At 34.1% G+C, this 27737-nt stretch overlaps 2 protein-coding genes across 8 annotated transcripts in view; one reads left to right on the top strand and one right to left on the bottom strand.

Moving 5' to 3' along the window:
• Nucleotides 1-17905, top strand: part of NSRP1 (nuclear speckle splicing regulatory protein 1) — a 32052-nt gene extending 14147 nt beyond the window's left edge. For 4 of the 6 annotated variants that reach the window (XM_019739536.2, XM_074320667.1, XM_019739537.2 and 1 more), the window contains 5 exons: nt 8230-8286; nt 12409-12537; nt 13434-13641; nt 14596-14704; nt 16364-17905. In XM_019739536.2, coding sequence (XP_019595095.2) covers nt 8230-8286; nt 12409-12537; nt 13434-13641; nt 14596-14704; nt 16364-17405 — 1545 coding nt within the window. In that variant the 3' untranslated portion in view covers nt 17406-17905. Of the gene's footprint in view, nt 1-8157; nt 8287-12408; nt 12538-13433; nt 13642-14595; nt 14705-16363 lie in introns of all 6 variants that reach the window. The other 2 variants (XM_074320666.1, XM_074320669.1) reach the window with 1 other exon arrangement.
• Nucleotides 17906-22474: 4569 nt separating this feature from the next.
• The window catches only part of SLC6A4 (solute carrier family 6 member 4), a 35807-nt gene continuing 30544 nt past the window's right edge, over nt 22475-27737 (bottom strand). For both annotated transcript variants that reach the window (XM_019739547.2, XM_074320665.1), the window contains one exon: nt 22475-27446. In XM_019739547.2, the coding sequence (XP_019595106.1) occupies nt 27372-27446 (75 nt within the window). In that variant the 3' untranslated portion in view covers nt 22475-27371. The remainder of the gene's footprint in view (nt 27447-27737) is intronic.

Genomic DNA, 27737 nt, shown 5'->3' with positions numbered 1-27737 from the left:
AAAATTTTGCCTGTGTGTGGAATATTTCAAGACCTTGACTGTTGATTATATGTGTGCTAGTTATTACCAGCATAGTTAATGATATTCCTTAGGAAAATAAGTTTGGGTTTCTAAGTGGAATAAAATGTAGTTTTCCTTTTATTGGTGAATTCAGCAGTGTTTGGAAGAGGTATCGTTAATTATAATAAATACATTTTCAGTAGACATTATAAAACGTTTTTCTACTGCTTTTTTTAAAGACTAATGCAACATAGGGTATTGAGAACTGTGTTGTGAGTTTTTTCCTTTCACCTGCATCTTACGCTGTATGTGGTGTTCAAGAACTGTTTTCCTATGAGCAGACTAAATTTACCCTCCTTTTTGCATTCCTTTCATGCCTCTTCCGCTTTTTGCTGTCTTCCGTTACAGAGAAATCGTCACGTGAAACAAAGATTATTATTTCAGAACTGCATCCTTCATGACGTTTCATGTCTGTCTCTGTATGTTTGTGTGTGTGCCTCTGTCCGTGTGTGTCTGTGTCTTCTTTCTGGAGCTGTGACGTCTCTTGGGCAATGCAATAAACTTGTTTTTTGAAGCATACAGAGAATTGTTAGTTGTACTTCTCATTTCAGGGCACTCACGTTCTTAGCCTGCACGAGGTTCTTGTTTTCCTCTTTGTCCCTGATCTCCTATCCCATTCCCCTTTAAACAAACGCTGATGTGTTTGATATATATTCTTAAATATGCATGTATCCTTTTATATTGTGTTGTTTTGAATGTGTATGTGTTATATATATAAATATTGAATTACAGATGTCTTTTTTTTCACTCAACACTACATGATATAGTGTATACCTCGTTGATTCTGACTACAGTGTATATGTCCACTGTATTTTATCCCATTCCCTCAGAGATAAGCATGTAAGTTACCTTCAGTTCCCTGCTATCACAACATCATTGTAAAATACATTCTCGTCCGTGTCCCAATAGAAAGTGGAGAGTTTCTTTTGGGGGTATATATCCAAAAATGGGACTTCTGGGTCAGGGAGCATATAGATAGATTATTTCACTAAGTGCTGGCAGATTGCTTTCTGGAATGATTATACCAATTTATATTCCCTTGGAGGTCACTGTTTCTTCATCTTCTTATCAACACTTCATAATATTTTTCCATTCTTTGTTGTATTACTTTGCATTTCATTGATTATTAATGAACTTGAGTATTTCTTCATGTATTTACTGGGCATTCCTTATTACTCTACTATAAATTTCTCATTTATATCCACTGCCCTCTTTTCTATTATATTTTCTTTCTTTTTTACGATTTATAAGAGTCCCGTATATGGTTTAGATATTAACTCATTGTTGGTTTTAGATACTGAAAATCTCTTTAGTCTGTTTTTGTTTGTTTGTTTGTTTTTTGTGATCCCTATGGTGAAGACTGTTAATAAGTCAGCAAAATCTGTTCTTCCCTTCTGTACTAACAGTTTAAGCTGGGTACATAGCTTCTCAGTTAGATTACATTTTCTACTTTATCATTAGCTAACTGAGGCCATGTGACTAATTTTGCCAATCAAATATGGGCAACAGTATTGTGTGCACTTCTACTTCAATAACTTACAAGAAAATTTTTTATTTGAGGTAATAACTTTGGTTTATAACACCATATAAGTTTCAGGTGTGCAACATTATGATTAGACATCAATATAGACTACATCGGGCTCACCACCAAAAGTCTAATTTCTGTCACCATACAACAGACCCCCTTTTCCTGTTTTGCCCTCTCTCCATTCCCCTTTCCCTCTGGTAGCCACCAGTCTGTTGTCTGCCTCTGGGTTCATGTATTTTTGTTGTTTGTTCTTTTGTTTTATATTCCACACATGAGTGAAATCATAACGATATTTGTCTTTTTCCATCTTACTTAGTTCACTTAGCATAATACCCTCAACGTCCATGTTGCAAATGGCAGCATGAGTAGTATTCTGTGTGTGTGTGTGTGTGTGTGTGTGTGTGTGCGCGCGCGCCGCATCTGCTTTATCCATTCATCTGTCGATAGACACTTAGGTTGTTTCCATATCTTGGTTATTGTAAATAATGCTGCAGTGAACATAGTGTGCGTATATCTTTCCAAATTAGATATTTGATATATATGCACACCTGTGTTTGTATTCTTTGGATAAATACCCAGAAGTGGAATAATTGGATCACACATTAGTTCTTTTCTTAATTTTTTGAGGACTCTTTCATACTGTTTCCGTAGTGGCTGTACTAACTTCCATTCACCAACAGTGTATGAGGGTTCATTTTCTCTGCATCCTTTCCAACACTTGCTTGTCTTGTTTCTTGCCTTTTTAATGATAGCCATTCTAACAGGTGTGAAGTGATAGCTATCTCATTATGAAATTCACCATCTGGTCCATAAAGAGAGTTTGCTGACTCCTGCTCTAGATCTGTGCTGTCTGATATGGTAGCCACTATGTCATAGAGACATTTGATTTTAAACTTAAAATGAAATTTAAAAATTAGTTCCTCAGTCACACTAGTCACATTTCACATGCTCAATAGCCAAATGTGACTAATAGCTACCATATATAACTACATATTTTAGTCATTGCAGAAAGTTCTATTGTACATAGCTGCTCAAGATTTTTGGTTCTGGATTGTTTGATGTTCAAAGTTAGGTTGCTTCAAGTTTTTCACTAATGTGAATAGGTATCCCACTATATAATGCAGTGAATATCACAGTACCTTTCATCTCTTTAGCTGGTAAGATTGATCATTTTTTCGTATAGTTAATGGACATTCATATTTTCTTTTTTCTAAATTTTTTAGTGCATAGTCATGTCTTTTTTCTATATGAGCTTATATAATGAAAAGTTTCTGTATTTTTCACAACTCTTAAACAGGCTTTGTACTTAGAAAAGAGTCATGTGAATATGGACAAATAAAACTCATAATAGAGATTACTGAGTTGTAGGACCTTTTAATAAATGATCTGTTGCTAAGTTTTAAAAAAAAGAATAGGAAGTTTTCATTTCTAACTTTTTAGAGTACAACATAAAATTGTACCCATGAGCCATTTGAAGAAGGATTGATTCTTGAACTGTTTTTTCTCAAGCTGAGTTAATTTGGATAAGTGGATAGTTAAATCTCATATTTGAGAAAGAAGCCCATGTGATTGTTTTTCCCTTTGTGGTTTATTAGTTATGGAATAACAGAATTTCTGCAAAAAAAAAAAACATTCAGGACTTAATTTTTAATTAAAATAATGTTATGACTAAAGAAAGGTAATTTAATAATATGAATAATGGTCCAGTATCTATATTTCCAGTGCCACTAGACTACATTTTGTGTATTGGTGAGGGAGTTCCAGTAATACACACAGAACTATTAATATTTCTCTTTGGGTGTTATCACAATCCAGGAAGCAGCCCATCTAGACATGTATAGTGATGTAATAAGGTGCACAATCGTGTACTTTGTCTTCTATTAACCTGAGCTAACTGCAGAGATTTTTTAAATCGTCTCTCTTTTAGTCAGCTCTGTCTGACTGCAGCTCAGTGAAACAGACATTAGATTGATTAAAAAATTTTTGTTATCTACACAGAACAAGGGGGTAGTAGGATAGATTAAGAAAATTCAGTTGTAGTGTTTTTCTTAAATCTGCAATTTGTGGTGCCTGTATTTGATGGCCACATCTTTATCTTTATAATTGTGTGTGTGTGTGTGTGTGTGTGTGTGTATAGAGGGGGGTTATATATTATTAGTATGTATAAAATGGACCAGGCATTTTATATTCTTTTTCTTCATATCCATTTCTTATTTGCAGTCGAAGCTAATAGGAACCTACCTACTCATAGATTACGTAGAACATAAAAAATTAAGATGTTAACCAAATGTGGCTCCTCCCCCACTCTTAGTGCTATAACACATAGTAGGGTCTCAGAACATGTTTGTTGAATTAAGTTGAAACATTTGTAAAGAACAACTACACGTTCTTTTAAAGGTATTTTCTTGAGATGTTTGATAGAAAGACTATTTTGAAAGATCAATATGGCAGTTTTTATACTTTTAGGACAGTTAGAATGTTTGCATTTGAACTGATTTATAAATTGAATTATTTTTTTCTTTAAGATAAAGACAGGGAGTAATTTTTGTCTTCCAAAATTTAAACCTAATGATAATTTATGGTTTTATTAGAAGACATCATTAATGAATACTTTCTTGTGTTATCCTGTGATCTGGTCTTCATACATAAAATAGGATAATTAATTGCCTGCCTACTAATTTTGAAAGTAATTTGTTAACAACTGTATTGTGTGGTTTGGTCACATTCAACCTTAATCATCTTTTTAACAGCTATTTTTTCTTAGGTCACTTGCAGGCTAGAATATTTTGTGGCAAGAAGTGAAGTGTTTTGTAATATCAGTACTAAGCAAAATACATTCATTTAAAATAATGCTTAATGAAAAAAGTCAGTCTCAAAATGATTCCATTTATTTAACATTCATGAAGTAACTAATAATTACAGAGATAGAGAACAGATTAGTGGTTGCCAGAGATTAGGGATGGGAGAGAAGAGGTGGGTATGGCTGCAAAGGATTAGCACAAAGGAATATTGTGGTGATGGTACAATTAAGTATCTTGATTGTGGTGATAGTTACAGAAAACTATACATGTAATAAAATAGCATAGAGCTATATACATCCACAGATATGTGCATGTATAACTGGTGAATATGAATAAGCTTTGTGGTTTGTACCAATATCTAGTTCCTGGTATTGATATTGTACTCCAGTTATACAAGATGTTAACATTGGGGGAGGCTGGGTGAAGGACTTCGTGTATATTTCTTTACAACTTCCTGTGAATTTATGATTATTTTAAAATAAAGTTTAAAAAATATACATCTTTAAAAAGAACTCCCACCCCAAACCAAGGCAGTTATTAAAGGCAGGTGTCCATTCAGTTGACTTCCCTTGCTATCAAGGCCCACCATCCAATTATTACTATAGCAGTACAGAAGAGGACTTGCTCAAAGAAGAGTTCCTTCTAATCTACTTATGCTTTGGGACATTGTGTTTTACAAGCAGTTCCTGGTAAAAACCACTGTTGGTTCTAGAAAACCCATTTCTAGCTATGCCATAGCTCCTATAGCTAGTGAAGGATTCAGATGTATGCATCTTCCATTTTCCTCTTTATTGATTTAGTGAATATGAATCCTTATGGAATCTTAAAACACAAAAGAAGACGTGTACAGCCTTTTAAATATTTAACAGAATAGATTTTCCTGTTTCCATAGATGCAAATTGAATCATACTATACAACTTCAAATAAATGCCAATCTTATATTTTATTAAGTACACTGATAAATATTACTATAAAATGGAGCATAGTTTACATACTTTTCTGGTGAACACTTTGGTTTAACTATAATACTCCAAGGGGGGGAAAAAACCTACAGCTACTCTTTTCCCATAACTTAATTTTAATTTATTTAAATATAAGCATTTCTTCAAGCCCCATGTTCTTAAATATGAGCATGGTAATAATAATGATAATGATAGCTAACCCTTAATTGGGCATTTTGAACCAGATGCTTGCTAAGCATTTTTTACATATTATCTCATTTAATCCTCAGATTATGAGGTAGGTACTATTATATATTAATAGGTGAGTAACATACCTGAAATAATACACCTAGTAAGAGAGAGGGGACAGATTGAAACTCAGATTCCAGAGCCTTCACTGTGACCATTATTCTGTACTTCCTCCTTGTACCATACTGTCTAGGCAATCTAAAGTTAGAGGCTGATATGTTGGTACTTTTTGTTTTATTTTATTGATAACACACATGTATGAAACCTATTTCATCTCGTGCCAAGTTCAATAAGTTGAAGCCTTCCCTGACTTATGCAGGAGGATCTGCTTTTGTCATTTTTTTCTTCTGTCACATAACCTTCCTCTTTATGGAAACCAGATTAAAAGTTGAGTCTTAAAATTTGTATTGGTATTTTAATTTAAGGATAGCTCTAAAAACTTGGAAAGACTTGATCTTTAAAATCTTATTGATCCTGCTTTTTAAATTTTACTAGTTATTTTTATCTCCAGTGTGGATCTAGATTACAGTTTCTTATGTTTATTATATGGAAGATTTTAAAATATTTAATACATTTATTGATTTTAACGCAGGGTCACTCTTTCAGAAACAACTGAAAGTTTTACTGCTACTCTTCATTTTTAACTTTTTGTATGTGTTTAAACAAGTTGTCATCACCTTTAATAGTATTGTCAGAGTTTCTTTAGCTAGAAAACTGAGAATCAGATGAGCTTCAGAAAGAGGTAATTCTCCCTGACTTTTTCCGCTTTAGTTCATAGTTACCTCTTTATCCACTGATGCTATTGGAATTCCACGGGTGTAAGTCTGTGAATAGAATATGTGAAATTACTGTACTTCCTCCATGATGTTATCATCCTATAAGTAATCACATAACGATATTTTTCAAAGGTCAGACTTCATCCTTCTAAACAGCTATAAATATGGAAAAGGCCTCTTGAGAGGTCTCAAAAGTATATATACTTTATATTGGAAAAACCCTTCCCAGTCTGCTTATTCTACAGTCTGAAAAGTAATAGCCTTGTGTTTTATTTTTCCAAATTCAGTAGTTTGGGTTGAGCAACCAGTTTTAAAATGACATCAGGTACATTGTGACAGACTGAAGGAGAGATAGGAAAAATAATAAAAGCAAGTAAAAGTCTGAGGATATTGCTAACTAACTCAGTCATCAAGAAAAATAAATTTACACGAATTATACTGAGACATAAAAATATGTTGGGAAGAATTTCATGAGATGCTTATTAGCATATTTAATATTTTAATGTTTAAAATTGTACTCTAATTAGTTAAAAATGGACCATAGCTCATGACAGGTTAGCATAGCACCTGGCTTTATAAATGTTAGCTACTATTACTATTTTTTGTTATCAACATCTTTTCCTCTAGTTGGAGTCAATTTACTATCTAAAATGTCCGTAGTTCTTTGCCTGTACACTTGTTTTAATTTATTAAGTTTTCTATTACTTATATGGCCTTTGTGTATTAACTTTGTCTCCATAGTCATAGGGAACTAGAATTAGGTTTGTTTATTTTGTTGTTTGTTGCCATGAAAAACAAAGGAAGCACCAGTTGATACTATACAGCTAAAACAGCAAATGCCAATAGTCGGGACAACTATAGGCCTAAGGCCTGAGGCTTATATTTTTAATTAAATAAATTTATCAGTAGCCTTATTTATTGTTTTTTAAAGATAATTCACACACCATAACATTCACCTTTTTAAAGTGTACGTTTTAGTGTTGGTTAGTATGTTTACAAAGCCTTATACTTTTAAGGAAATATTTTACTTAAGTATTCTAATTTTTTTCTTAGTTTGCTAGGTACCTCCTATACTCCTTGCCATCTCTTAAATTCTTTTTGATTCAGGTCTAATGCCATGCCTCTTAGGAAGGCTTTCTTTATTCCTCATACATTTAGTTTTCTTCTACTCTGTTCCTCTACTCTGTTCTTCATACATTTAGTTTCCTTCTACTCCCACAGCCCCTTTTTAAAAATCCCTTTATTATATTGCTTATCACATTCATATTATAATTATCTCTTTAGTAATTTGTCTTCCCTTTCAGACTGTTTATCTCTCAAGGACAAAGACTTTTCTTGTTTTTCTGCTATCTTCAGGAGCTAGAACAATGCTTGATATGGTAGGCATTTCAGTACACATTTATTGACTGATTATAACTTCAGATAGTTCTTACTGCCCGTAAACCTTAAGCATATACTAAGAGCTTGATATACTGTATTCAGTGGTGAATATTAAAATAATTGTGCTTTTGTTGCTGGGAATCATACCATTTTAGTGTTGGAAGGGACCAGTCCTTCCTCACCTAATACGTGCACACTCACACACACACATTCACATGAGCACACAAAGCAGATTGAAATCCATAGAGATTGGTGGCTTAGTGTGAAGTTGGAACTAAAAGTCCTATACTGTTCTGTTTTCTCTTACACCTTACAGCCTTATCTGATGATTTACAATGAAAATTCATTTGTTTCCAAAAATTGAGGGAAAAGACCTTGAAAATGTTAATTTATAATATTATGTTTCTATTTTTAACTGTAAGTATGGATCCAGTTGCCAACCAGAATATTGGAAAAGAAGTGTTAAACAATGACAGCATTTTTCTGTGTCATAGACCTCCGTGAGTGAAAGCCTTCAGAGAGAAGCTGCTAAAAAGCAAGCAATGAAACAGGTAAGGTGGAAGAGTGAGTTAAATGCATTTGGTGAAGTATTTCAGCTCATATTGTTAAGTATTAGTTTTGGTATCTAGGTGCTGAGACTAAACAAAATAGGTGTGTATAAAGAAATAATTTTATCTTGACCCTTGTTTTTTGATAATGTGTAAGATGTTTCTTGATTTATATGGATTTCTGGTTACCTGTATATGTTTTAAAGGAAAAAACACAGTGAAGAATTAGCTCTTTATTGCTCTGTTGTAGATTAAACCCATTTCTGCTTTTAGATGACTGCGCAGTCGTGACAGTGGATTATATGGTTTATTCCTGCTAGTGAGCTTACTTGCTAAAAAAATTCTTCACAATAAGAGTGATATCACAATTCCATAATTATTTGAAATTCATGTACCAAGAAAGGGGAATATCAGATAATTTTTAATAGACTTGCTAGTACCTTATATTTATATAGTACTTTATATATTTCCAAGCAGTTTTTAAATACATACATTATCTTTTTACAAATTCTCACAAACCTTTTCATGGTCCTGATTAAGAAATCTGAAACTTCAAAAGGATAAATTACCCCTCATGATCACACAGCTAATTACAGAAGTAAGCCTGAAGGCTTACTAATTTTTCTGTTACACCAGTGTATCTTAGATTTAGCTGCTGCAGAACATAATGAAATTAAACAATAACAAAGTACCCTTTTTTTGTTTTAATTTTTTGCCCCTCCACATTTTCTATAATTTTTGATACCCACTTGTCCCTTAGCTAACTAGAATTCAGCATAAGGATGAATTTGTTAGGTACTTTCGATGTGCCAGCCATTACAGCAACTACTTCCTAAGAATTATTTTAATTCTTACCAAACAATCCTATGAGATAGAGATACTCATAATCCCCATTTTATAATTGAGGAAATGAAGGTAAAAAGGATTTACGTGACTTTCATGAGGTATATTCAAACTAGGCAGGGAAATTTTAGCTTCTGTGTTTTACTGCCTCCCTGGGGAATAGGCACAGAATTATGTATTTAGTTATTTTAAGATAATACCTTAGATTCCTAGTGGAGTGTGTTGTGTAACTCAGCAGCCTCACAATGATTTGATACACACACAAAATCATTAAATTAGACTGTGATTTCTTTGACATAAATACTGGAGTGCTTTGAATCCAAATTTTAGAGTTCAGTAGAATTTTAGAGAGAACATCGAGTTCAACTTTTTACTGTATAGATGGGAGAATTAGTTCCAGAGAGTCTGGAAACTTCTCCAAGGTCATGTAGGTGTCTTGTTTTCTGGTGTTCTTCTGACATTTTTGTGCTGCCTTTTCATGATCACTTAAAGCATAAACCCCAATTCTAATTTCATTCTTCACTCGGGCTTGTTCACAGCCACTTTTTCTATTTTGTGGGACTTTTTCATAGTTTGCTTGGAAATGGGGAATGCTGCTGCAGTTCTTCTAGTACCTCTAACCTGCTTGCTGCTGCTGTGATCTCCTATCTGTACCACCTCCTTTTCACCTTATTTTCCACGTGGAGGTTTCAGCTCTTGTCTTCTACTTTTATCATGAAGAATACTAGTTTGATTGCATTTATTAAATCTAAGACAAAATACTCTTAGAAATGGTATACTTTACCTAATAGATCACTTTTTTTTTCTTCTTTTTTTCATTCTTTTATCTGAATCTCAAGTAATGACAACATGTATTCCCTGTTTCATTGGGTAAACTTGATATGTCATCATTAAATATTTGCTGTAGGTCTTCGGTAGGTATCTGTTGTCAAGTTAAGGAAGTTCTTTCTGATCTTGATTTGAGGTTTTGTTTATTTGTTTAAATCATGAGTAAACTATATAGAAAAGATAATACGTTTTATGACCATGCTGAATTCATACCAATAAAATAAGATGGATTTAACTTTAGAAAAATCAATCATAACTTCACATAAATGTTATACCCAACATAGGCATAATGTATTATTCTTTTTATATATCATTGCATTTGGTTTACTAAAATTTGATTAAGGATTTTTGTACAAGTGTTGAGTTTTGCATCACAAGTGAAGTTAGCCTGTAATTTTTCTTATCCTTCACTGTAATTATTCAGATTGAAAAAAAATATAAAAATCTGACAATTCCAAGGTTTGATGGGTCTTAAGGAGCTAATGGTAAATATGTTTTATAAGTTTATTTCTACTTCATTAATTTCTGCCGTACAAATGAGTGTTTTCTTCATTCTGCTATCTTTGGGTGTCTTTTGTTATTTTCCTGAGTTTTTCAGTTGGGTGCATTAGCTCTGTTTTTTTGCCCTTTTTCTTTTCTAATTTATGTACTTAAAGCTATACATTTTCCTCTAAACACTGGTATCGCTGCATCTCACAAATTTGGTAAGTAGTATTTTTGTTATTCAGTTCAAAATATTTTCTAATTTCCATTATGATTGATTTTTCTAAACATATAGGGATTTTTTCTTACTGATTTTTAACATAATTTCTTTGTGTTCCAACATCATGCATTGTATTGTTTCATATCTTTAAAATTGTTGAGATTAACTTTATGGTCCAATAAGTGGTTTTTATAAATATTGCTTCTATGCTTGAAAAATGTTCTATATGTTTCCATTGGGTCAATTGTTAATCCATGAATATTCATACTAATTTTTTTGTCTGTTCTATTGATTGCTGAGAGACATATGTTAAAATCCCCTACTATGGGTGTAAACTTGTCTGTTTTTCCTTAGATTTCTGTTCGGTTTTTTGCTTTATGTGTTTTGAGACTGAAGTTAATAATTTATTTCTACAAAAGTGTTCTCCTGCCACTCTCCCAACAGTACAAAGGCATGTTGTCTATTTAAAACAGCCTTACTGTCCCTTTTCCCTTGCTTTTTATTGTCACGGTAAAGATATATTTCTTAGCTTCTCCAGGTTGGGTTTGAGGAGGGAGCAGCAGCGCTAATTCACCATGAAGGCAGGAGAATCATTGTTTTTCTAAGGTTAAAGTAAATGTTGAAAAGTAAGAAATTTAAAAAATTTTTTATGTCTTAAAACAGTATTCCATAAAAAAGTTAGCATGTACATCATTTCAGAGTCTTAATTGTTGCTATGCAAAAACCTGAGAATATCAGGTCGGTTCTTTGAATAATTATAATATCACCCTGTCACTTAAAAAGGATCCCTCTTGTGTTCCACCTTGCAATAGACAATGTAACAATTAAAGAAAAAGTGAAAATGTGTGGTGTCAGGAATTTACAAGCTAGTACAACAGACTAAGATTTGTAAAACAACTAGAAAGCAATAACATCAAGCATATCATTAAGAGCTAAATATTGCAGTACAGAATGTGCCATCAGAGATCATTGGAGGTAAAAGTCCTCAGAGATGGCCTTATTTAAGAGGTAGAATTTGAGCTTAGCTCCGAAGTGCTAGATAAGATTTTGATGGCCTGAAAGCAGGAGGAAGAACATTTAAGACAAAGGGAACATGATGAAAAAAGGCAGAGGACTTTATATAATTAAAATTACAAAAAATGTTAATTACAGAATGTCCCCACTTTTCTGTTATGTTGGGAGCTTTTTAAAAAGTATTTCCTACCATTTGAGAACTGAACATTCTGTTTGGTAACTCAATTAAAAATGATAAAGTATAATATAGTATAATATAATACAATATAATATAATATAAGCATCTCAAAACCAAGGTTAGGTATTTCTAAGTCATACCTTGGACCTTTTGACCTTTTGATGTGAATGCTTCTATTTATGTACAGATGAAAAAATAATAATAGCTAACGTTTATCAAACAATTACTTTCTCTCAGGCTCTAAGTATTTTATGTTTATTAAGTTATTTAATGATCACAACAACTTGGAAGGTAGATAACAATTATTCCCATTTTTTTTAGATGAGGAAAACTGAAACACAAAAAAGAGATTAAACAAACTTGCCAAAGTAGCTAGTAAGTGTAGAGCCAGGATTCAAACCCAGGTAGCCTGACTCCAGAATTGATGTTTATATTTTTTGTCTTAAAATGTGATTGATATAATTTTATCATGTATTTCTGATTTCTGATCCTTTCTCAAGAAATTACTTAGGTTTTTAGCTGGCTCATATTTTTGAAACATGTTTAATTTTTTTTTAAGACCAAATTGGAAATCCAGAAGGCCCTTGCAGAAGACTCTACTGTATATGAATATGACAGTATTTATGATGAAATGCAGAAAAAAAAGGAAGAAAATAATCCCAAATTACTCTTGGGAAAGGACCGAAAGGTTTGTAGCTGAAAATACAAACTTTCTTTGACCTTGATCTGCATTTTGTATCTTAATTTTATTTCAGCATGAAGATGATCTACAAAAAAGCTTTTAGGTGTTTGAAGTGTGAAGAGCCCCTAGTTCCAGATATTATAGATTTGATTTAGAACTCAGGAAGCCTTACATTTAGTATTGCAGCAGGAGCAAGTGAATTATCTTAACAGTTTTGTAAATTTTATTTTTTACTTTAAATCTTTGCAAATAATTTTTTGAACAATTTTTCTTAGAAAGTCTTTGTCCTCTTGTTCATCTTTATTTGTATTTTATCATCGTCATTTTTTATTACTTCTTACCTAGTAACTGAATACATATCATGATCAGATTTTTAGTTTGAAAAAAATTTGAGGGCCAGGAGAATTGAAGTAAGTTCAGACTTTCTGTCTGTCACTCTTATTTTTTCACAAGTGCAAACTGATTTTTAAGGATCTTTGCATCTTACAGTATCTACAAATAAAGTGGTGGTATAAAATTATATTAAATCTACTATTTTAAATAATCATATTTCAACTAATGTGAAAAACTAGTAGGAACCTTTTCGATTCACATATCTGTTGAAGAACCATTAAGACAATACCATTTAAAAGGGTGAGAAAAACTGGGAAAATTACTTATTTAGTTTGAGATTTTAAAAAAAATAGTAAAATAGCACTTTGAATAATTTTAGTCTTTACACTTAACATTTTTATTGAAAAGAATTTTAGTTTTAATCTTGCAGGTAAATTTATATTGACTTTTCAGGAGATGACATTTCTACCTGTTTGGCCTAGACGTTTCTACCTTAATGAATTCATGATAAAAAATAGAATATTAACAATTATCTTTGACTCTTTCCTAAATCTTATTTTTTCACCTAGCCCAAGTATATTCACAACTTACTAAAAGCAGTTGAGATCAGGAAAAAGGAACAAGAAAAAAGAATGGAAAAGAAAATACAAAGAGAACGAGAAATGGAAAAGGGAGAATTTGATGATAAAGAAGCATTTGTGACATCTGCTTATAAGAAAAAACTACAAGAAAGAGCTGAAGAGGAGGAAAGAGAAAAGAGAGCTGCTGCACTTGAAGGTGAAATGGAAGAGGGAGAGGGTAGACGAAAACAAGTAGCAGAATTCTGCCCTGTGGTTAGCCGTTTGCTCTGTCCCCAAACTTTGTGTGGTTATAATTCATGTATATAAATTCAATGTACAAAATATGGTATTGTGTAGTATTATAAAACAGAGAGGAGATTTTAACTGAAAACACAGTTGTACTCTTAGTAACAATAACTTCTGAACTTTTCACTTATATCTCATTTTGTTGCTTAAACCTCTGGTCATTATAAATCATTGCCTTGGAAAAATGATTCCAAATGTGGAAACATTGATTATAAGGCACAATACCATGACATCTATCAGAGCAGTACAAACTGAGATTTAAATCCTAGTTATATTTTCTGGGATGAGAAAACTAGAGGAATACCACCCAAGGAGCATCAGCTGGGCATTTAGAAAAACAATAACATTAATTCAAGAAAGAACAAAGATGTGCAGAGGCCTTGTTTCAGTGCTTTCTACTCATGATCATTTCTCAGGATCTAACTAAAATATATACTTACAAATAGCTTAATTGGCAAGTGCTCATCAACTTCTAAGTGAAAGAAAACCAAATCTGTAAGACTTGGTCTAAGCATGTACTGTGTGTCATCTAGAGCACCAGTCAACAAATTTTCTATAAAGGACCAGGTAATAAACATTTTAGGCTTTGTGTACCGTATGATCTCTGTTGCAACTACTCAGCTTTGCCTTTGTATCACAAAAGCAGGCCTAGACAATACATATACAAATGAACAAGGGCTAAGTTGCAATAAAAGTTTATTTAGAAAGATAGGCAGCAGGCCAAATTTGGCCTATAGGCTTTAGTTTGCCAACCCTGATCTAGAGAATAGTTTACACCCTGTGTATGTTATATACTCTCTACCTGTAAAACTGAACTGCATTTTTGCTTTGTTGAATATATTCTCACTTTTGCTTTCCCTCTTAGCACGTTTGGATGTAACCAAGCAGAAAGATCTCAGTGGATTTTATAGGCACCTATTAAATCAAGCAGTTGGTGAAGAGGAAGTACCTACATGCAGCTTTCGTGAAGCCAGGTGAGACGTGACATATGGAACATTTAGAAGAAAGATACTGTTCATGATCTGTGTTTATGGGATCGTTTTAACCCTCTGAAAGATAGAGGATTGCATGTTGTTTTGTCAGCCAAACCTGACCTAATTGAATGAATGGGTAAGGATTTACAGTTTCTTAATTTAACCTGCAGATTTAGTTCAAGGTAATTTTTCTTCTGCAGTAATCCTAATATGCATATTTGGGTAGTATATAAAAAGAGACATAGGTGATTTTCATAAATAGGACCCAGCCTCCATAAAAAGTAAGATGCACATGTCAAGGGCTAGAAATGTGTGGCTGTTTAATGTTAAATATAAAATTTTGGTAACAATGGCCACATTTCAGGTACTCACTTGCCACATTTGGCTAGTGGCTACCTTATTATCAAACAGCACAGATATGGACATGATCATTTCTATAGACATTTCTACCAGTACTGGCCTAAAAAGGAAGGCTTGGAGGATTTTTGCATAAAATTGTAATGTTTTAAACAGGAATGGTGAAATGATTATGCCATAAGTGTATAGCTGAAGGTAAAAGGGAGAATTTTTTCTAACTTGTTTTTAAGTAAACTTTTTTGGGGGAACAGAAACATTCAGATAAGAGGATTTGACTCTGTGTAGCTCAGGAAAGAGGAGAGGCAGGAGAATGGAATTAAGGATGAAGAGAGGGAATTAGGTTTATTCTTTCTACCCCAACCCCAACTGCTAATTTTTGGTTGCAAAATTGATGAGAATTATGATTCTTAAGTATATTTGAAGGTTGAGATTTTTGAATAGAATATAAGTTTTTCTATTAGAGTTTCATCTGGAATGGTTGTGAGGCCGGCCATGATACTTCATAATGTCACTGAATATTGCACTTCTCAGAGTCTAACAGAATTCCTAATCATTAGTGAGTACGTTAGCCAATACAGTTCTGCTAGCAATTTCTATAGAACCATACTTACTGCTCTGTTTGTGTGATTAGTAGGAAATGAATATGTAGTAATGTAAATAAACTAACCACACTTATCAGCTGGGAAGATGTAGATGATACAGACATTTATAGTGTTACTGATTGTAATAGGTGAATGTATTTACATATTTCCCTTTTGTTGTGGTAAGTGCCAGGGGGTATATCAGGATGCTGGTGCCTTTTTAATCATAAGAGGGTTTATTTAGTGATATTTAGAGTTAGATTTTGTCACCATTTTGCTGTGAAAAAATTTCATTTATGTCCAGGACTTTACTTAAAATTTTTTAGGAGAAAATCCAACAAAGAGCCACAACTTGAATTTTATGTTGTAAAAATAACTATTAAGATCCAGAATATATCTTACTTTTCCCGATTTTTCTTTGTCTATGCTTATTAGCAAAAGACCTTGCACAGACCCCTGCCTGAGGGTTGTAGTGGTCCAGTACAGAAGGGCTTATTGTCTTTTTCACTTCTTCCAATAATGAAAATATTCTGAATGGTTAGAGAATGCTAGTTTGCAGATGTTAGCAAGGTAAATAGACCTTTTTTACATTTGGATAATCAGAAAATATATATATAATTGTTATTGTATTGACTTAATTATTGAGTAGAATTATATGAATACTTCATTTGATTACTACAGTTGATAATATGGCATTTAGTGTTATATTATTTTTTTGAAGGTCTGGGATAAAGGAAGAGAAACCAAGGGGTTATTCCGATGAAGTAAGTTCAGAGAACAGAACACATGAGAAATGCATTCTCCAAACTGTTGCGAAAGTAGAGGAAAACCTAGATGCAGACAGTGACTTGAATGCTAGCAGCAGTGAGGATGATAAAATGGAAGAAAAAGGAAACTGCAGAAGGGAAAAAAGCAGAGAGACCTCCATGAATGACTCCAAGCATCACAGGAATCAAACCCATTCACGGTCATCTAGTGAAGAAAGAGAACATGGTACCAGACACCACACAAAAAGTTCCAAGTCAAGAGGACATGAGAAAAGGGAAGATCAGCATCAAGAGAGACAATCCAGGGACCAGAACTATTATACTGACCGTGATTACCGAAAAGAAAAGAAGGATTCCCACAGACACAGAGAGGCCAGTCAGAGAGATTCCCACTGGAAGAGGCATGAACAAGAAGATAAACTGAGGGGAAGAGACCAAAGAGAAAGAAATGACAGAGAATGGAAAAGGGAGAAATATCCCAGAAGAGAACAAGAAAGAGATAGACAACGAAGTGATCATGACCAACACAGCGAGAAAGGAGACGAGAAGGAAGAGAAAAGCAAAGAAAAGGAAGAGCAGATGAAAGCAAGGAAAGAAAGATATGAAGACAGTGATAAATACCGAGATAGAGAAAAACGAGAAGTAAGTGGTCAGTCTTCAGAAAGAAAGCGAGACAGAAAGGAAAGCAGCCCGAATTCTAGGGCGAGAGATAGGTTTCTTGACCAGGAAAGATCCCACAAAATGAGAAACATGGAAAAGGACAAAGAAAGAAACCCAGAGAAACCCTCTAGTTCTGAAACATCACTGGGAGCAAAACACAGCATCACAGAGGAATGCCAAGAGACTGGCAAAGAACAAGAGAGACTAGATGAAGCAGTGAACAAGTTTGCAAAGCGGAACAATGAAGAAACTGTAATGTCAGCTAGAGACAGGTACTTGGCCAGGCAAGTGGCACGTGGTAACGCAAAGACATACATTGAGAAAGAAGATGATTGAATATTCCTGCAAGATGCTGTGTGAACACATAAAGAAGTATGTTAACAGTGGTTGGGAGGATATTTTGAAAATATATTTTAAAAATTCATTTTTGGTTTAGGTTTAAGTCAAAAGTCAGTCCTTTTATCTTGAATGTTTGACTGAATTGATATATAATACTTAGATATATAATATTTACTTATGAACCAACACATTCTTGGTTGTATTCAGGCAACCTAAAGAGTGTGCTAAATCCCAGTAGGAACTTTATGAGAAAAATTAGCTCCACTACAACCATTAAAAAATAATTTAAACAACTCTCCTAATGTTGGTATTGTTGCAGGAACTGTTTGTTTTATAAAAGTTTCAGATAAAATTATGTGGATTTGAACAATAGAGAATATTGTTATACCTTGTTTTGAAAGTGTAAAATACGGATATACATCTTGTCTTAATAACTTTAGCTCACAGCATACTTGGATTAACTGAAAATAAAAATAGTGATATGTTTATACATTTAATTCATGCTTGTATTTTATTTTAAAAATAGTCACTCATTTATGCCACAATTCCTCTCTTTTTTTTCATTAAAAGTCACTTTGATTCTGAAACCCTAGCAAGTTAGTAAATTGGTTATGTATATAAATTAGTTTTAGCAAAGTGTGAAAAAATGGAGCCATTTAGCCTAAATGAAATTAGCTAAAGATCCAGCTGGCCTATTTATGAACGTGTCTTGTTTTATATAGCTTATTACAGCTTCCATTTATATATCAGAAAAAACACACACTAGAATCTCGGTACTAAGTCTTTGAAACTTATTACTTGAAATTAAGTATTGTAAATAATTTATTCATGGGAAAAGGATAAATGGTATGGAGAAAATAGTTCTCTAACAGGTCTTCCCATTAAGAAAGTGCTATCTGTATCTCTTACACTTTATCATAAAGAGTTACCCCATTTTATTTTTAGGATAAACTTAGTTTAATAAGAATATTGACTTTTGGAAAATTATATTAAGGATCAAATTAAGCATTCATAATCATTTTATTACACTTTTGAAACCAGAAAAGTAACATGAAAGCTAATGCTCTTATCTCTTTAATGACACATTAAATATCAGTTACATCCTAATATTTTAAAATAGATCAATGACAAACACTTAAAAAGCACTGACTCAGTGTGCACAGAGGAATGCAGTATAATGTAACTATGAAAAAGTTAGGGTGAGATCATGGAAGACCATGAATGACAGGCTAAAAATCTTCAACTTTGATAGAGAATTTGGTTCCTTTGTTAGGGTGGTTATAAGTAGAGCCATATATTGAAAAGATTAACCATAGTATGCAAGATACAGTCTAGGAGGGAGAGACTGGAGTCTGAGGGATCTGATAAGCTGTTGATTTCCCTCTTCCAGAAGTTCAGAGACTTTCACAAAGTAGCTTGGATGCTTTAGCTAGGAAAAGCTATATACAGTTGCCCCTTGAACAACATAAGTTTGAACTGTGTGAGTCTAATTATATAAAAATTTTTTCAATAATGTAAATGTATTCCTTATGATTTTCTTAACAATTTCTTTAGCTTACTTTATTGTAAGAATATAGTACATAATACATACAAGATACAAAATATGCTGATTGACTGTTTATGTTATTGATAAGGCTTCCAGTTGGTCACCAGTAGGCTATTAGTAGTCAAATTTGGGGGATCAAAAGTTATACACAGATTTTCGACTATGTGGGAGGTTGGTGCCTGTAACCTCCTCACCCCTGTGTTGTTCAAGAGTCAACTGTATATTATTAACTTTGACCTAACTCAGGGAAAAGCTGCAAATTAAAGGTTTCTTCTATGTCCTTTCCCAGATAGATTTTTTTGCCTCTGGCATTCATTCACTGTTTTTCTGGAAACAGTGCCTTGACTGTTTTTCTGGAAACAGTGCCTTGACCTTGGGAAGTACCCCTTTACTACTCAGTCCAGTGATTCAAATGGGATCGAACAGGCTCCAGGAAAGGTACGTGACTCAGGCTAGGCCAATTCAGAGATTTGTCAGAACTTAAAACAGATGTTTTCCACTAGCATTGGCAAAGGTGACGATGACGTAAGTCCAGAGTTGCATGGGACAATGAGTACCTGACTGCCTGACAGAAGAAAGCCCACACAAAAGAAAACAAACAAGAGGAAGACAGACCTGATGATTGCTTTTGAGTCTCTGGCTCTAGTGAGGCATATGTATTTCTTAGATACAGTGGTACCTCGATTTTCTAACGTAATCCGTTCCAGAAGACCGTTCAAGTTCTGAAACATTCGAAAACAGCTGACAGCTAGGCTTCAGGATCTTGCACTCAGCGGAAGCTGTGTGACATGTTCGACTTCTGAGTTATGTTCGAAAACCGAAGCATTTACTTCCGGGTTTACAGGATTCATAAACCAAAATGTTTGTCACTGGAGACGTTAAAAAATCGAGGTACCACTGTACTTAAATCAGTACTGTTCCTTTTTCTCTTGGGCCAATTTAAATTGGGTTTCTGCCACAATAGCCAAAAAGCTCTACTTGATACAAGGTTCCACCTACAATAAATCCATGCCAAGTTATAGAACCTTCTTAATAAATTTAAAAATTGGATAACATGCATAAAGAAAGTGCATATACCTGAGTATATAGTTTAATGGATTTACACAGACTGAACACACCAGTTCAAAAATAGAACATTACGTGTACCACAGAAGCTCCCCTCAAATCCCTTCCCAGCCTACTCTCCACCTTGATTTTTAACACCATAGATTAATTTTGCTTGTTATCTAAATTGAATCGTATTTATCCATCTACTATTGATGGACATGGAGTTGATTCCTATTTGGGGTTGTTATGAATAATGCTTTTAGGAATATTTTGTACTTGTATGTAAATTTTATGTATATATGTATATATACATTGTATGTATGTATGTATTTTGATTGGGTAATTCCTAGGCATGGATTTGCTGATACATAGGGTCTGTATATGTTCATTCAGCTTTAGTAGATATTGTTAGTTTTCTAAAATAGTACCAAAATATATTCCATCAATGTATGAGAGTTCTAGTTGCTCCACATTCTTGCTTATACTTGTAGGTGTTTAAACATCTTTTGTCTTTTTGTTTGTCTTAATTTTACCCATTCCAGTGGGTGGAGTCATATCTCATGGTTTTATTTTGTGGTTCCCTGATGGCTATCAAATATCAATGTACACATATACTATGTAGTCCTGTCCACAAGAGGATTTGGTATCAGTGACACCCTGATACCGTGTTTCCCCAAAAATAAGACCTTGCCAGACAGCTCTAATGCATCTTTTGGAGCAAAAATTAATATAAGATCCGGTCTTATTTTACTATTAATATTAATATACTTATATTAATTTTTGCTCCAAAAGACGTATTTGAGCTGATTGTCTGTCTAGGTCTTTTTTTTTTTTGTAACAGGCAGGCAGTTCATAGTATTTTTTAAAATTTTTTTTCAGGGGGTAATACTAGGGAACAGTCTTTCTCCAGGGTCCATCAGCTCCAAGTCATTGTCCTTCAATCTAGCTGTGGAGGGCGCAGCTCAGCTCCAAGTCCAGTTGCTGTCTTAATCTTTAGTTACAGGGGGCACAGCCCACCATCCCATGCAGGAATTGAACCGGCAACCTTGTTGAGAGCTCGCGCTCTAACTGAGCCATCCCGCCGCTCCTCCAGCAGCTCAGCGGCAGCTCGTTGTCTTCAATCTAGTTGTGGAGGGCACAGTTCACTGGCTCATGTGGGAATTGAACCAGCAACCCTGTTCAGAGCTCGCACTCTAACCAACAGCCATCGGCTGCTGCCGGCTAGGTCTTATTTTTGGGGAAACACGGTAGCAATGAGCACAATCTCGCACCTAGATCTTGGTTTCTAGATATATTCTTCACTAAAAGGAACCAGGGCTTCTTGGAGAAATGGCTATGGCAGAGAAAGTACAAGATGATACTGAAATATCTTAGTCCAAATGGTGAGGAAGTTTTGCAAGAATTGTGGGGACATGTCAAGGACACAGAAGCCAGCTTTGAAAGGATCTCACTGACTAAATATGGGACAATTTGAGCATGAAAATAATTATAATCCACTGAATAATTCGTAAAAAATAAATGAAGGAATTGAAAGTTAGATGAGAAACTGGATATTTGCACAGTCTCAGAGTAATGCCTTCCTACAAAATACAAATTAACTACAAAAAGAAATAATGGAGAGCCTGACAGACACTACCTAGGTCAAATGACTGAAGTTATTAACATCACCAGTATAGGGACTCATCATACAGTGTTCTGCCTGATAGGATGCAGTGAGAACATACCATTATCACGCTCTTTCTGCCAAAAATGCACAGCCTGAATTCACTATTCATGAGGAATCAATTATCAGACAAATCAAATTGAAGTACATTGAACAAAATAACTGGCCTGTAATCTTCAAGTGTCCAGTTATGAAAATCAAGGAAAGGCTGGGAAACTGTTCCAGACTGAAGGAGACAAAAGAGACATGAAAGTAAATGAAAAGTGTCACTCTGAAATGGATCCTTTTGCTAAAAGGACATCATTGAATGGGGTCTGAGGTTAGATGACACTAATGTATAAAAGTTAGTTTCCTGATCTTGATGGTTGCATTGTGGTTTTGTGGGAGAATGAATGTCTTCGTTGGGAATACAACCCTCATGGTTTTCTTTTTTGAATTTAGGATCTGTGTATTTAGGCTTCTATGGATGACGACTTGAAAGATAGACGTGCAGGTAACCTTTGGCCAGCAATCAGAAAACCTAGGCATAAGGCCTGTTCTGGAATTTTCCAGCTGTGTGAATTTGGGCAAATCAGTTAACCTCTCTGAGACTCAGGCTCTTCATCTGGGAAATAACATCGTCACCCAGAGCTCTGATGATCAAGTAAGATGATATATGTGAAAGCACGTTATAAAGCTGCATAAATTGCAAGGAATCACAAGTAGCATTACTAAAATTTAATATTTCTAATTTTAGGTAGGTTTGATACTAAATATTTGGAAATGATGTGCAGTGATATTTTGGGAAAATGTGTAAATGTTTTGACAATATACAGTTAAAATTCAGATTTTTATTTTAACCTTAAAAGTTTCGAAGTTTATTTTTTGGTTAATTTTTTGAAACAACAAATCTATCAAGAGTTATCGCAGTAATACTTCACAGCCTAAGACATTTACTGATGTGTTACAATCTAACTTGGAGCATTTATGACTAAATTGCTGCATAAATGAATACGGGGCATTCTATGTATCTTAAAGAGGTGACGCTTTTGTACAAATAAAACAGGTTTACTTCTGCCACTAAAGTGCAAAAATAAAATGTTTCATGTAAAATATAACATTGGTAAATTTTATATTACCACTTTACAGAGGTGAATAGTGGAAGAAATGTTCTTGTTCTTAGTTGTAAGTAATGTGGAAGGAGAAAGGAAAGATGAGGGAAAAGAAATACCATTTATATAATTCAATTAATCATAATCTAGAATTTGAAGTACCTTATTGATATGTCCAATACACAAAGTATCCTGAAAAATTGTAAGTCAAATCATTTTAAATGCCATTGGAGAAATAGCTGCAAATTCATTTTTGAAGTCCCTAATTTTATCTTTTAAAATATGCATTTTTCATATATCAGGTTTTCTTAAGGTACACCTTTAATATTAGAGTTTGAATACAAATAATCTTTCAAAATACGTTTTTTTAAATTAGCAAATCTTATTTGTTTATGGAAATTTAGGGATTTTAACATAAAGGTAGGATAGTTTCTCCCCAAATATTTATTTGGACTCTCAGTATTCACAAACTACTAGAAATAAATTATCTACTATATCTGTATAAAGTCTTCAGTTAAATAGAATTGAAGGGCTGGTATCTATCCTCTTCCCTAAATGATAAGGTTGTTCTTTAGCAGACATTAAAACATTTTTCTGATGAGGCGCTCCACCAATGCACACTGTTTCTAAATTGGAGTTGGCCAGTGCAGAAAATCTATTTTGATAGCTTAAAAAACAAAAACTTGTAGTGATGGTAGAGCAGCAGTTTGACGTGGATTTTGTGATGTGTTGGTAAGAGAAATACCATCTAAAATTCTAATTGAAATAAATTGTGAGTCATGCCCAAAAAACGACTTCTCTTGAAAAGGTGAGTTGTTTGGAAACACCTAATGTAGAAACAATACTGAATAGATTCCAATACTATATGAAACAAAAGGACAGGCATATTTAAGATCCCATCCTAAAATATTTATTTTTTCCATTGTAAATGCTTACTAAACCAATTGAGAGGGATATTATTTCATTCTAGCTGAGGAAATAAAACTTAAGTTCACCTTTCTTTAGAAATTTCCAGATTTCCAAGAAGAGCAGAGAAATTAGCTTAGTTACCAGGTTTGCTTCTGCCTCTAGTTATCTGAACTTAAAATATTGTTCTTTCATTGAAATTTAGAGACAGTTAAGCAATGAGGGGAAAAGGTGATATTACAGAAAATAAGAAAAAAAGATTTAGAGCTTTGAAATAGTCCTTCTATGGAACTAAACACAATAAATTTTAATAACTAATCATTGACTTAGCTCTGATATTGAAGAAAAACTGTTTCAAGTAGTCTTTGTATAGTATAGGGATGTGTGGTATAGCTTTGTATAGTATAGGGATGTTTCCTGTCTTAGCATTTCTTTTTCCATATTTGGATTTATAAATTTCATTCTCTAACATGCATTATCTAAGCTCACCTTACAAATTTAGACCTTTCTGTATAACTCTTGTGTTTTAAATAATGTGTGAACTCCTTGATGACTTTAAAATACACAAAATCCCACATAGTGTAAGAGTATTTTGCTTTTATTACCTTACTTACGGGGATGACAGGTTGTGGCACAGTCTCTCTGAGGAACTTACTGCTCTTCTTCCCCACCCCTCCCTGACGACCGAAAAGAAAAAAAAGAAAGACAGAAAAGAGGAGGGTGAAAAATATCCTCTGATTACTGTTGTGTTTAATGGTATCTTAAGCACCAGCTGTTGATTTATGAGTAAAGAGGCATGCTGAGAAAGGAACCAGGCTTGTATTGTACCATTGGGTAGCTAAGCATTACCTAAGATACATGTGATAACAGCACAGTTAAGCCATTGCATTCCATAGTTCTAAGCTTTGCTTTGACAGTGAACTCCAAATCAATGATACAACAGATAGAAAACTTGGGCCAGTCTTTCCTACTTATCAGAAAGAATACAATGCTAATTCCAGGAGAATAATCTCCCTTTTAAGGGGTGGGGGTTGTGTGTGAGTTAAGTGGAAATTCAGACTTGCACTTAAATATTGAGATTGGTGGCACCAAATTAACAAGCTTAGTAAAAAGAGAATGCTGAGAGAGTGCCTCACAAAATAGCTTTTTGCCTTAATTTGAGATTTCATTACTTGATTTTGGAGCTATTCTATTGATTTTGAATTTGTCAGGGGTCTTTGCCTCCATCTCCAGATGAGGCAGCCAGGGCAATGAATTTAGGTTACATGTCATATGCATTCCATGCAACAAGTGGAATAAATTTTAAATGGGTTGTAAGTTTTCGGGAAGGGAGGCAAATTCTTTGGACTTCGTTACATACCAATATAGGAAACAACCTCAATCAATTGAATCACCTCCATGCCTTTGTCTTGTGTCTTGCTTGGGTAATTCTTACTAATAAAATCATATCAAAAAAATTAAATTCAGTATTTAAATAACTTTACAGTTCCATTTTTATTTTTTACTTTTATGCAAATGCTGTATTAGATGTAAAAGATCTTTTAAAAATTATTTTAAAGTCCATCTACCTACTCTTCCTTTTAAAAAAATCCATAGTAGTATTGATAAATAGGGGTCAAGAAAATACAAACCAGGCAGAACAGAGGTTTGGGATTTTTTTTTTAAGTCTAGTGAAGTTTGAAAACTTTTCAAAACGCCTATATAATCCCCTTAACACCTATCTTGGCAAAACTCTAATTCTATTTGAAAAAGTGCTTTTAAAAAATATCTTTGGAGACTGCATAAGTGTGTGTGGAATGGGGAGAATCCATATCCGAATATAAAGCAAGTCTTAAAATTGCTAAGCTATTGACCACTAAATATGCTGCCACTTATATAAACTGTCTCCTTTCAGCATGCTAGAAAGCAAAAAGAATGGAAATAAGATAGGAAGAAGGAATGAAAAAGTGAAGATAATGAAGGTAGGTCAGTACTGAATTTTTTAAACCCCCCTCCTCTTTTTCTGTACTATTTCGGGAAACGTCTCAGCAGCTATCATCTATAAAGAAAATATCCCGCTGGGAAAAGCAAAGAATCAGAAATAGAAGGATGTTGGGGGAAATACAAGAAGATGGCCAGGGAAGATTCTTGGGGAAAGGAAGCTGAGGGAGGAAGAACTATAAATGAATAAAAATAGGCCTCTGCTATATGGATCTTCTTTCTATAAGATTGTTAGAATTATATTTGATTTATATAGAGGACTGAAGTGAAATAGGGCTAGATGATGGAGTCCTTTTATCATTGACTATGTTTTATTCCCTTTAAGATTTTGATAGGAAATCTCACACTACAATGTAAAATTAGCTTCTCTACCTGTACATCTGAGAGTCACAAGCCACTGAAGGTCAAATTTACTTGATCTATATTAAGGGTATTATGTCGAATGAGAGGTTATTCACTTCACTGACCCTTTCCCAATCAGCCTTACTTAGGCTCAACCTTGAAAATTATCTGGAGGGGTCACAATCCTGGTAGCCTACCAGGAAGGGTCATGGGGTTGGGGGTGGGTGGGGAGGGTCCATTTAAGGCTATCCCAGACTCTCCAATTACTTTTGGATTGAGGAAGATCTTGGTATAGGTCAGGGTGCCAAATCTATATACCTGGTAAGCGAGAACTGGATTTATTCTCTCTTTCCGAAGCAAAGTAACCTCAACAGTCAGACTCAGTCATTTGAAGTATACAGAGCTTAAATCAGATAGCCAACTGAATACCCAAGATGAATTTGTCAATATCCATCTTCAAAGTAGTAGTTCATGGCCAAGCCACAGAGACTAATGAAACAGGCCAGCTTTGCTGTGGAACATTATCCTAAATGTTTAGCAGAGAGAGAGACAAGAAAATGGCAAGTGCAGCACATTCTAAAGCCTGGCCCATAAAGGAAGGTGTGTGAGCTCAGGTAGTGTCACTAGCAAAGGAGACGGTGGCAGAACATGTTGTAGTAATTATGCTCTTCAAATAATAATACACATTTGAGGAGGTGGACTGTGTGTTAATGTAAGAAAAATCAGAGGAAATTCATATAGTTTGTAATGGGCCCAAAGTATTGGAATAAAGATAAGGATACACTGAAACAACAGGATACACAGACACACATGTTCACATGTACACATTTTTCAGTTTAGTTTCTTACATCTTCCTCTCCTGACTCCACAGCAGCACATGGGTTACAGGGTTCTAGTAGATCCAGCTATAGAATTCTATTCTACTCAGAAAATATATGGCTAGCAAGACAGCATCCCTGTTTTCTCCCACATGGTTTATGCATTCATAAACAGTGAAACCTTTAGAAGCAAACACATGTCATATACCAGAGATCACAATGAGAAGTGATACAGGAGACTTCCACAGACTTCATTCCACACATAATCCTAACTGGTTATATGGCAGTTCTCATCACCTCCATATGCACCCTCACACATCCAAAATAGTTCAGTTCAGATGCATCAGAGTCTAACATGGTAATATGTCCAGGAGATTTCACAGAAAGAAGTGGCTGGAGGCCATAAGAGTCTGGGCACCGTAGTCTTTTGGGACTATGTCCCAATACATGAAGAAGGCCCTTCCATTGTCAGGCTTAGCTGGAAACTCATTAACTTAGAGGGAGAAGGCAGGCGTGACTTGTCAACTGGAGAAAGAGGTTGGGAAGCCATTTTCCTCTCACTGAAGTGCTTTAAACAGCATTCAAGCGGATAGCCCCACAGGGAATTTCTGTTGGTGTTTCGGGAGTGATACTTTTAATAATACGCTGTTAGGAAGAAAATTTTATATCATAAGCATTCTTGTAATTTAACAGTATTGAAAAAAATTTCAACATTAATATTAAAACAAAGTTTAAATAGCATTTTAATGGCATTTAATAGTAAGTTGGAATAGTCTCATTGACTCCTTAAGGAATTTCCAATTTATTTATTCTCAAGTATGGATAAAACTGGAATATTCAGGAACTATAAGCATCTGTAAACTAATTAAGAAAGTCATTATATCACTAATGGGAGAAAATGATGAGCCTTCAGTAGAACCTCTGCTGGCCTATAAC

Source organism: Rhinolophus sinicus, linkage group LG15, assembly GCF_036562045.2.
Source record: "Rhinolophus sinicus isolate RSC01 linkage group LG15, ASM3656204v1, whole genome shotgun sequence".
NCBI lineage: Eukaryota > Metazoa > Chordata > Mammalia > Chiroptera > Rhinolophidae > Rhinolophus > Rhinolophus sinicus.
The sequence above is the reverse complement of the archived record's forward strand: the minus strand, read 5'-3'. Positions and strand labels throughout refer to the sequence as shown.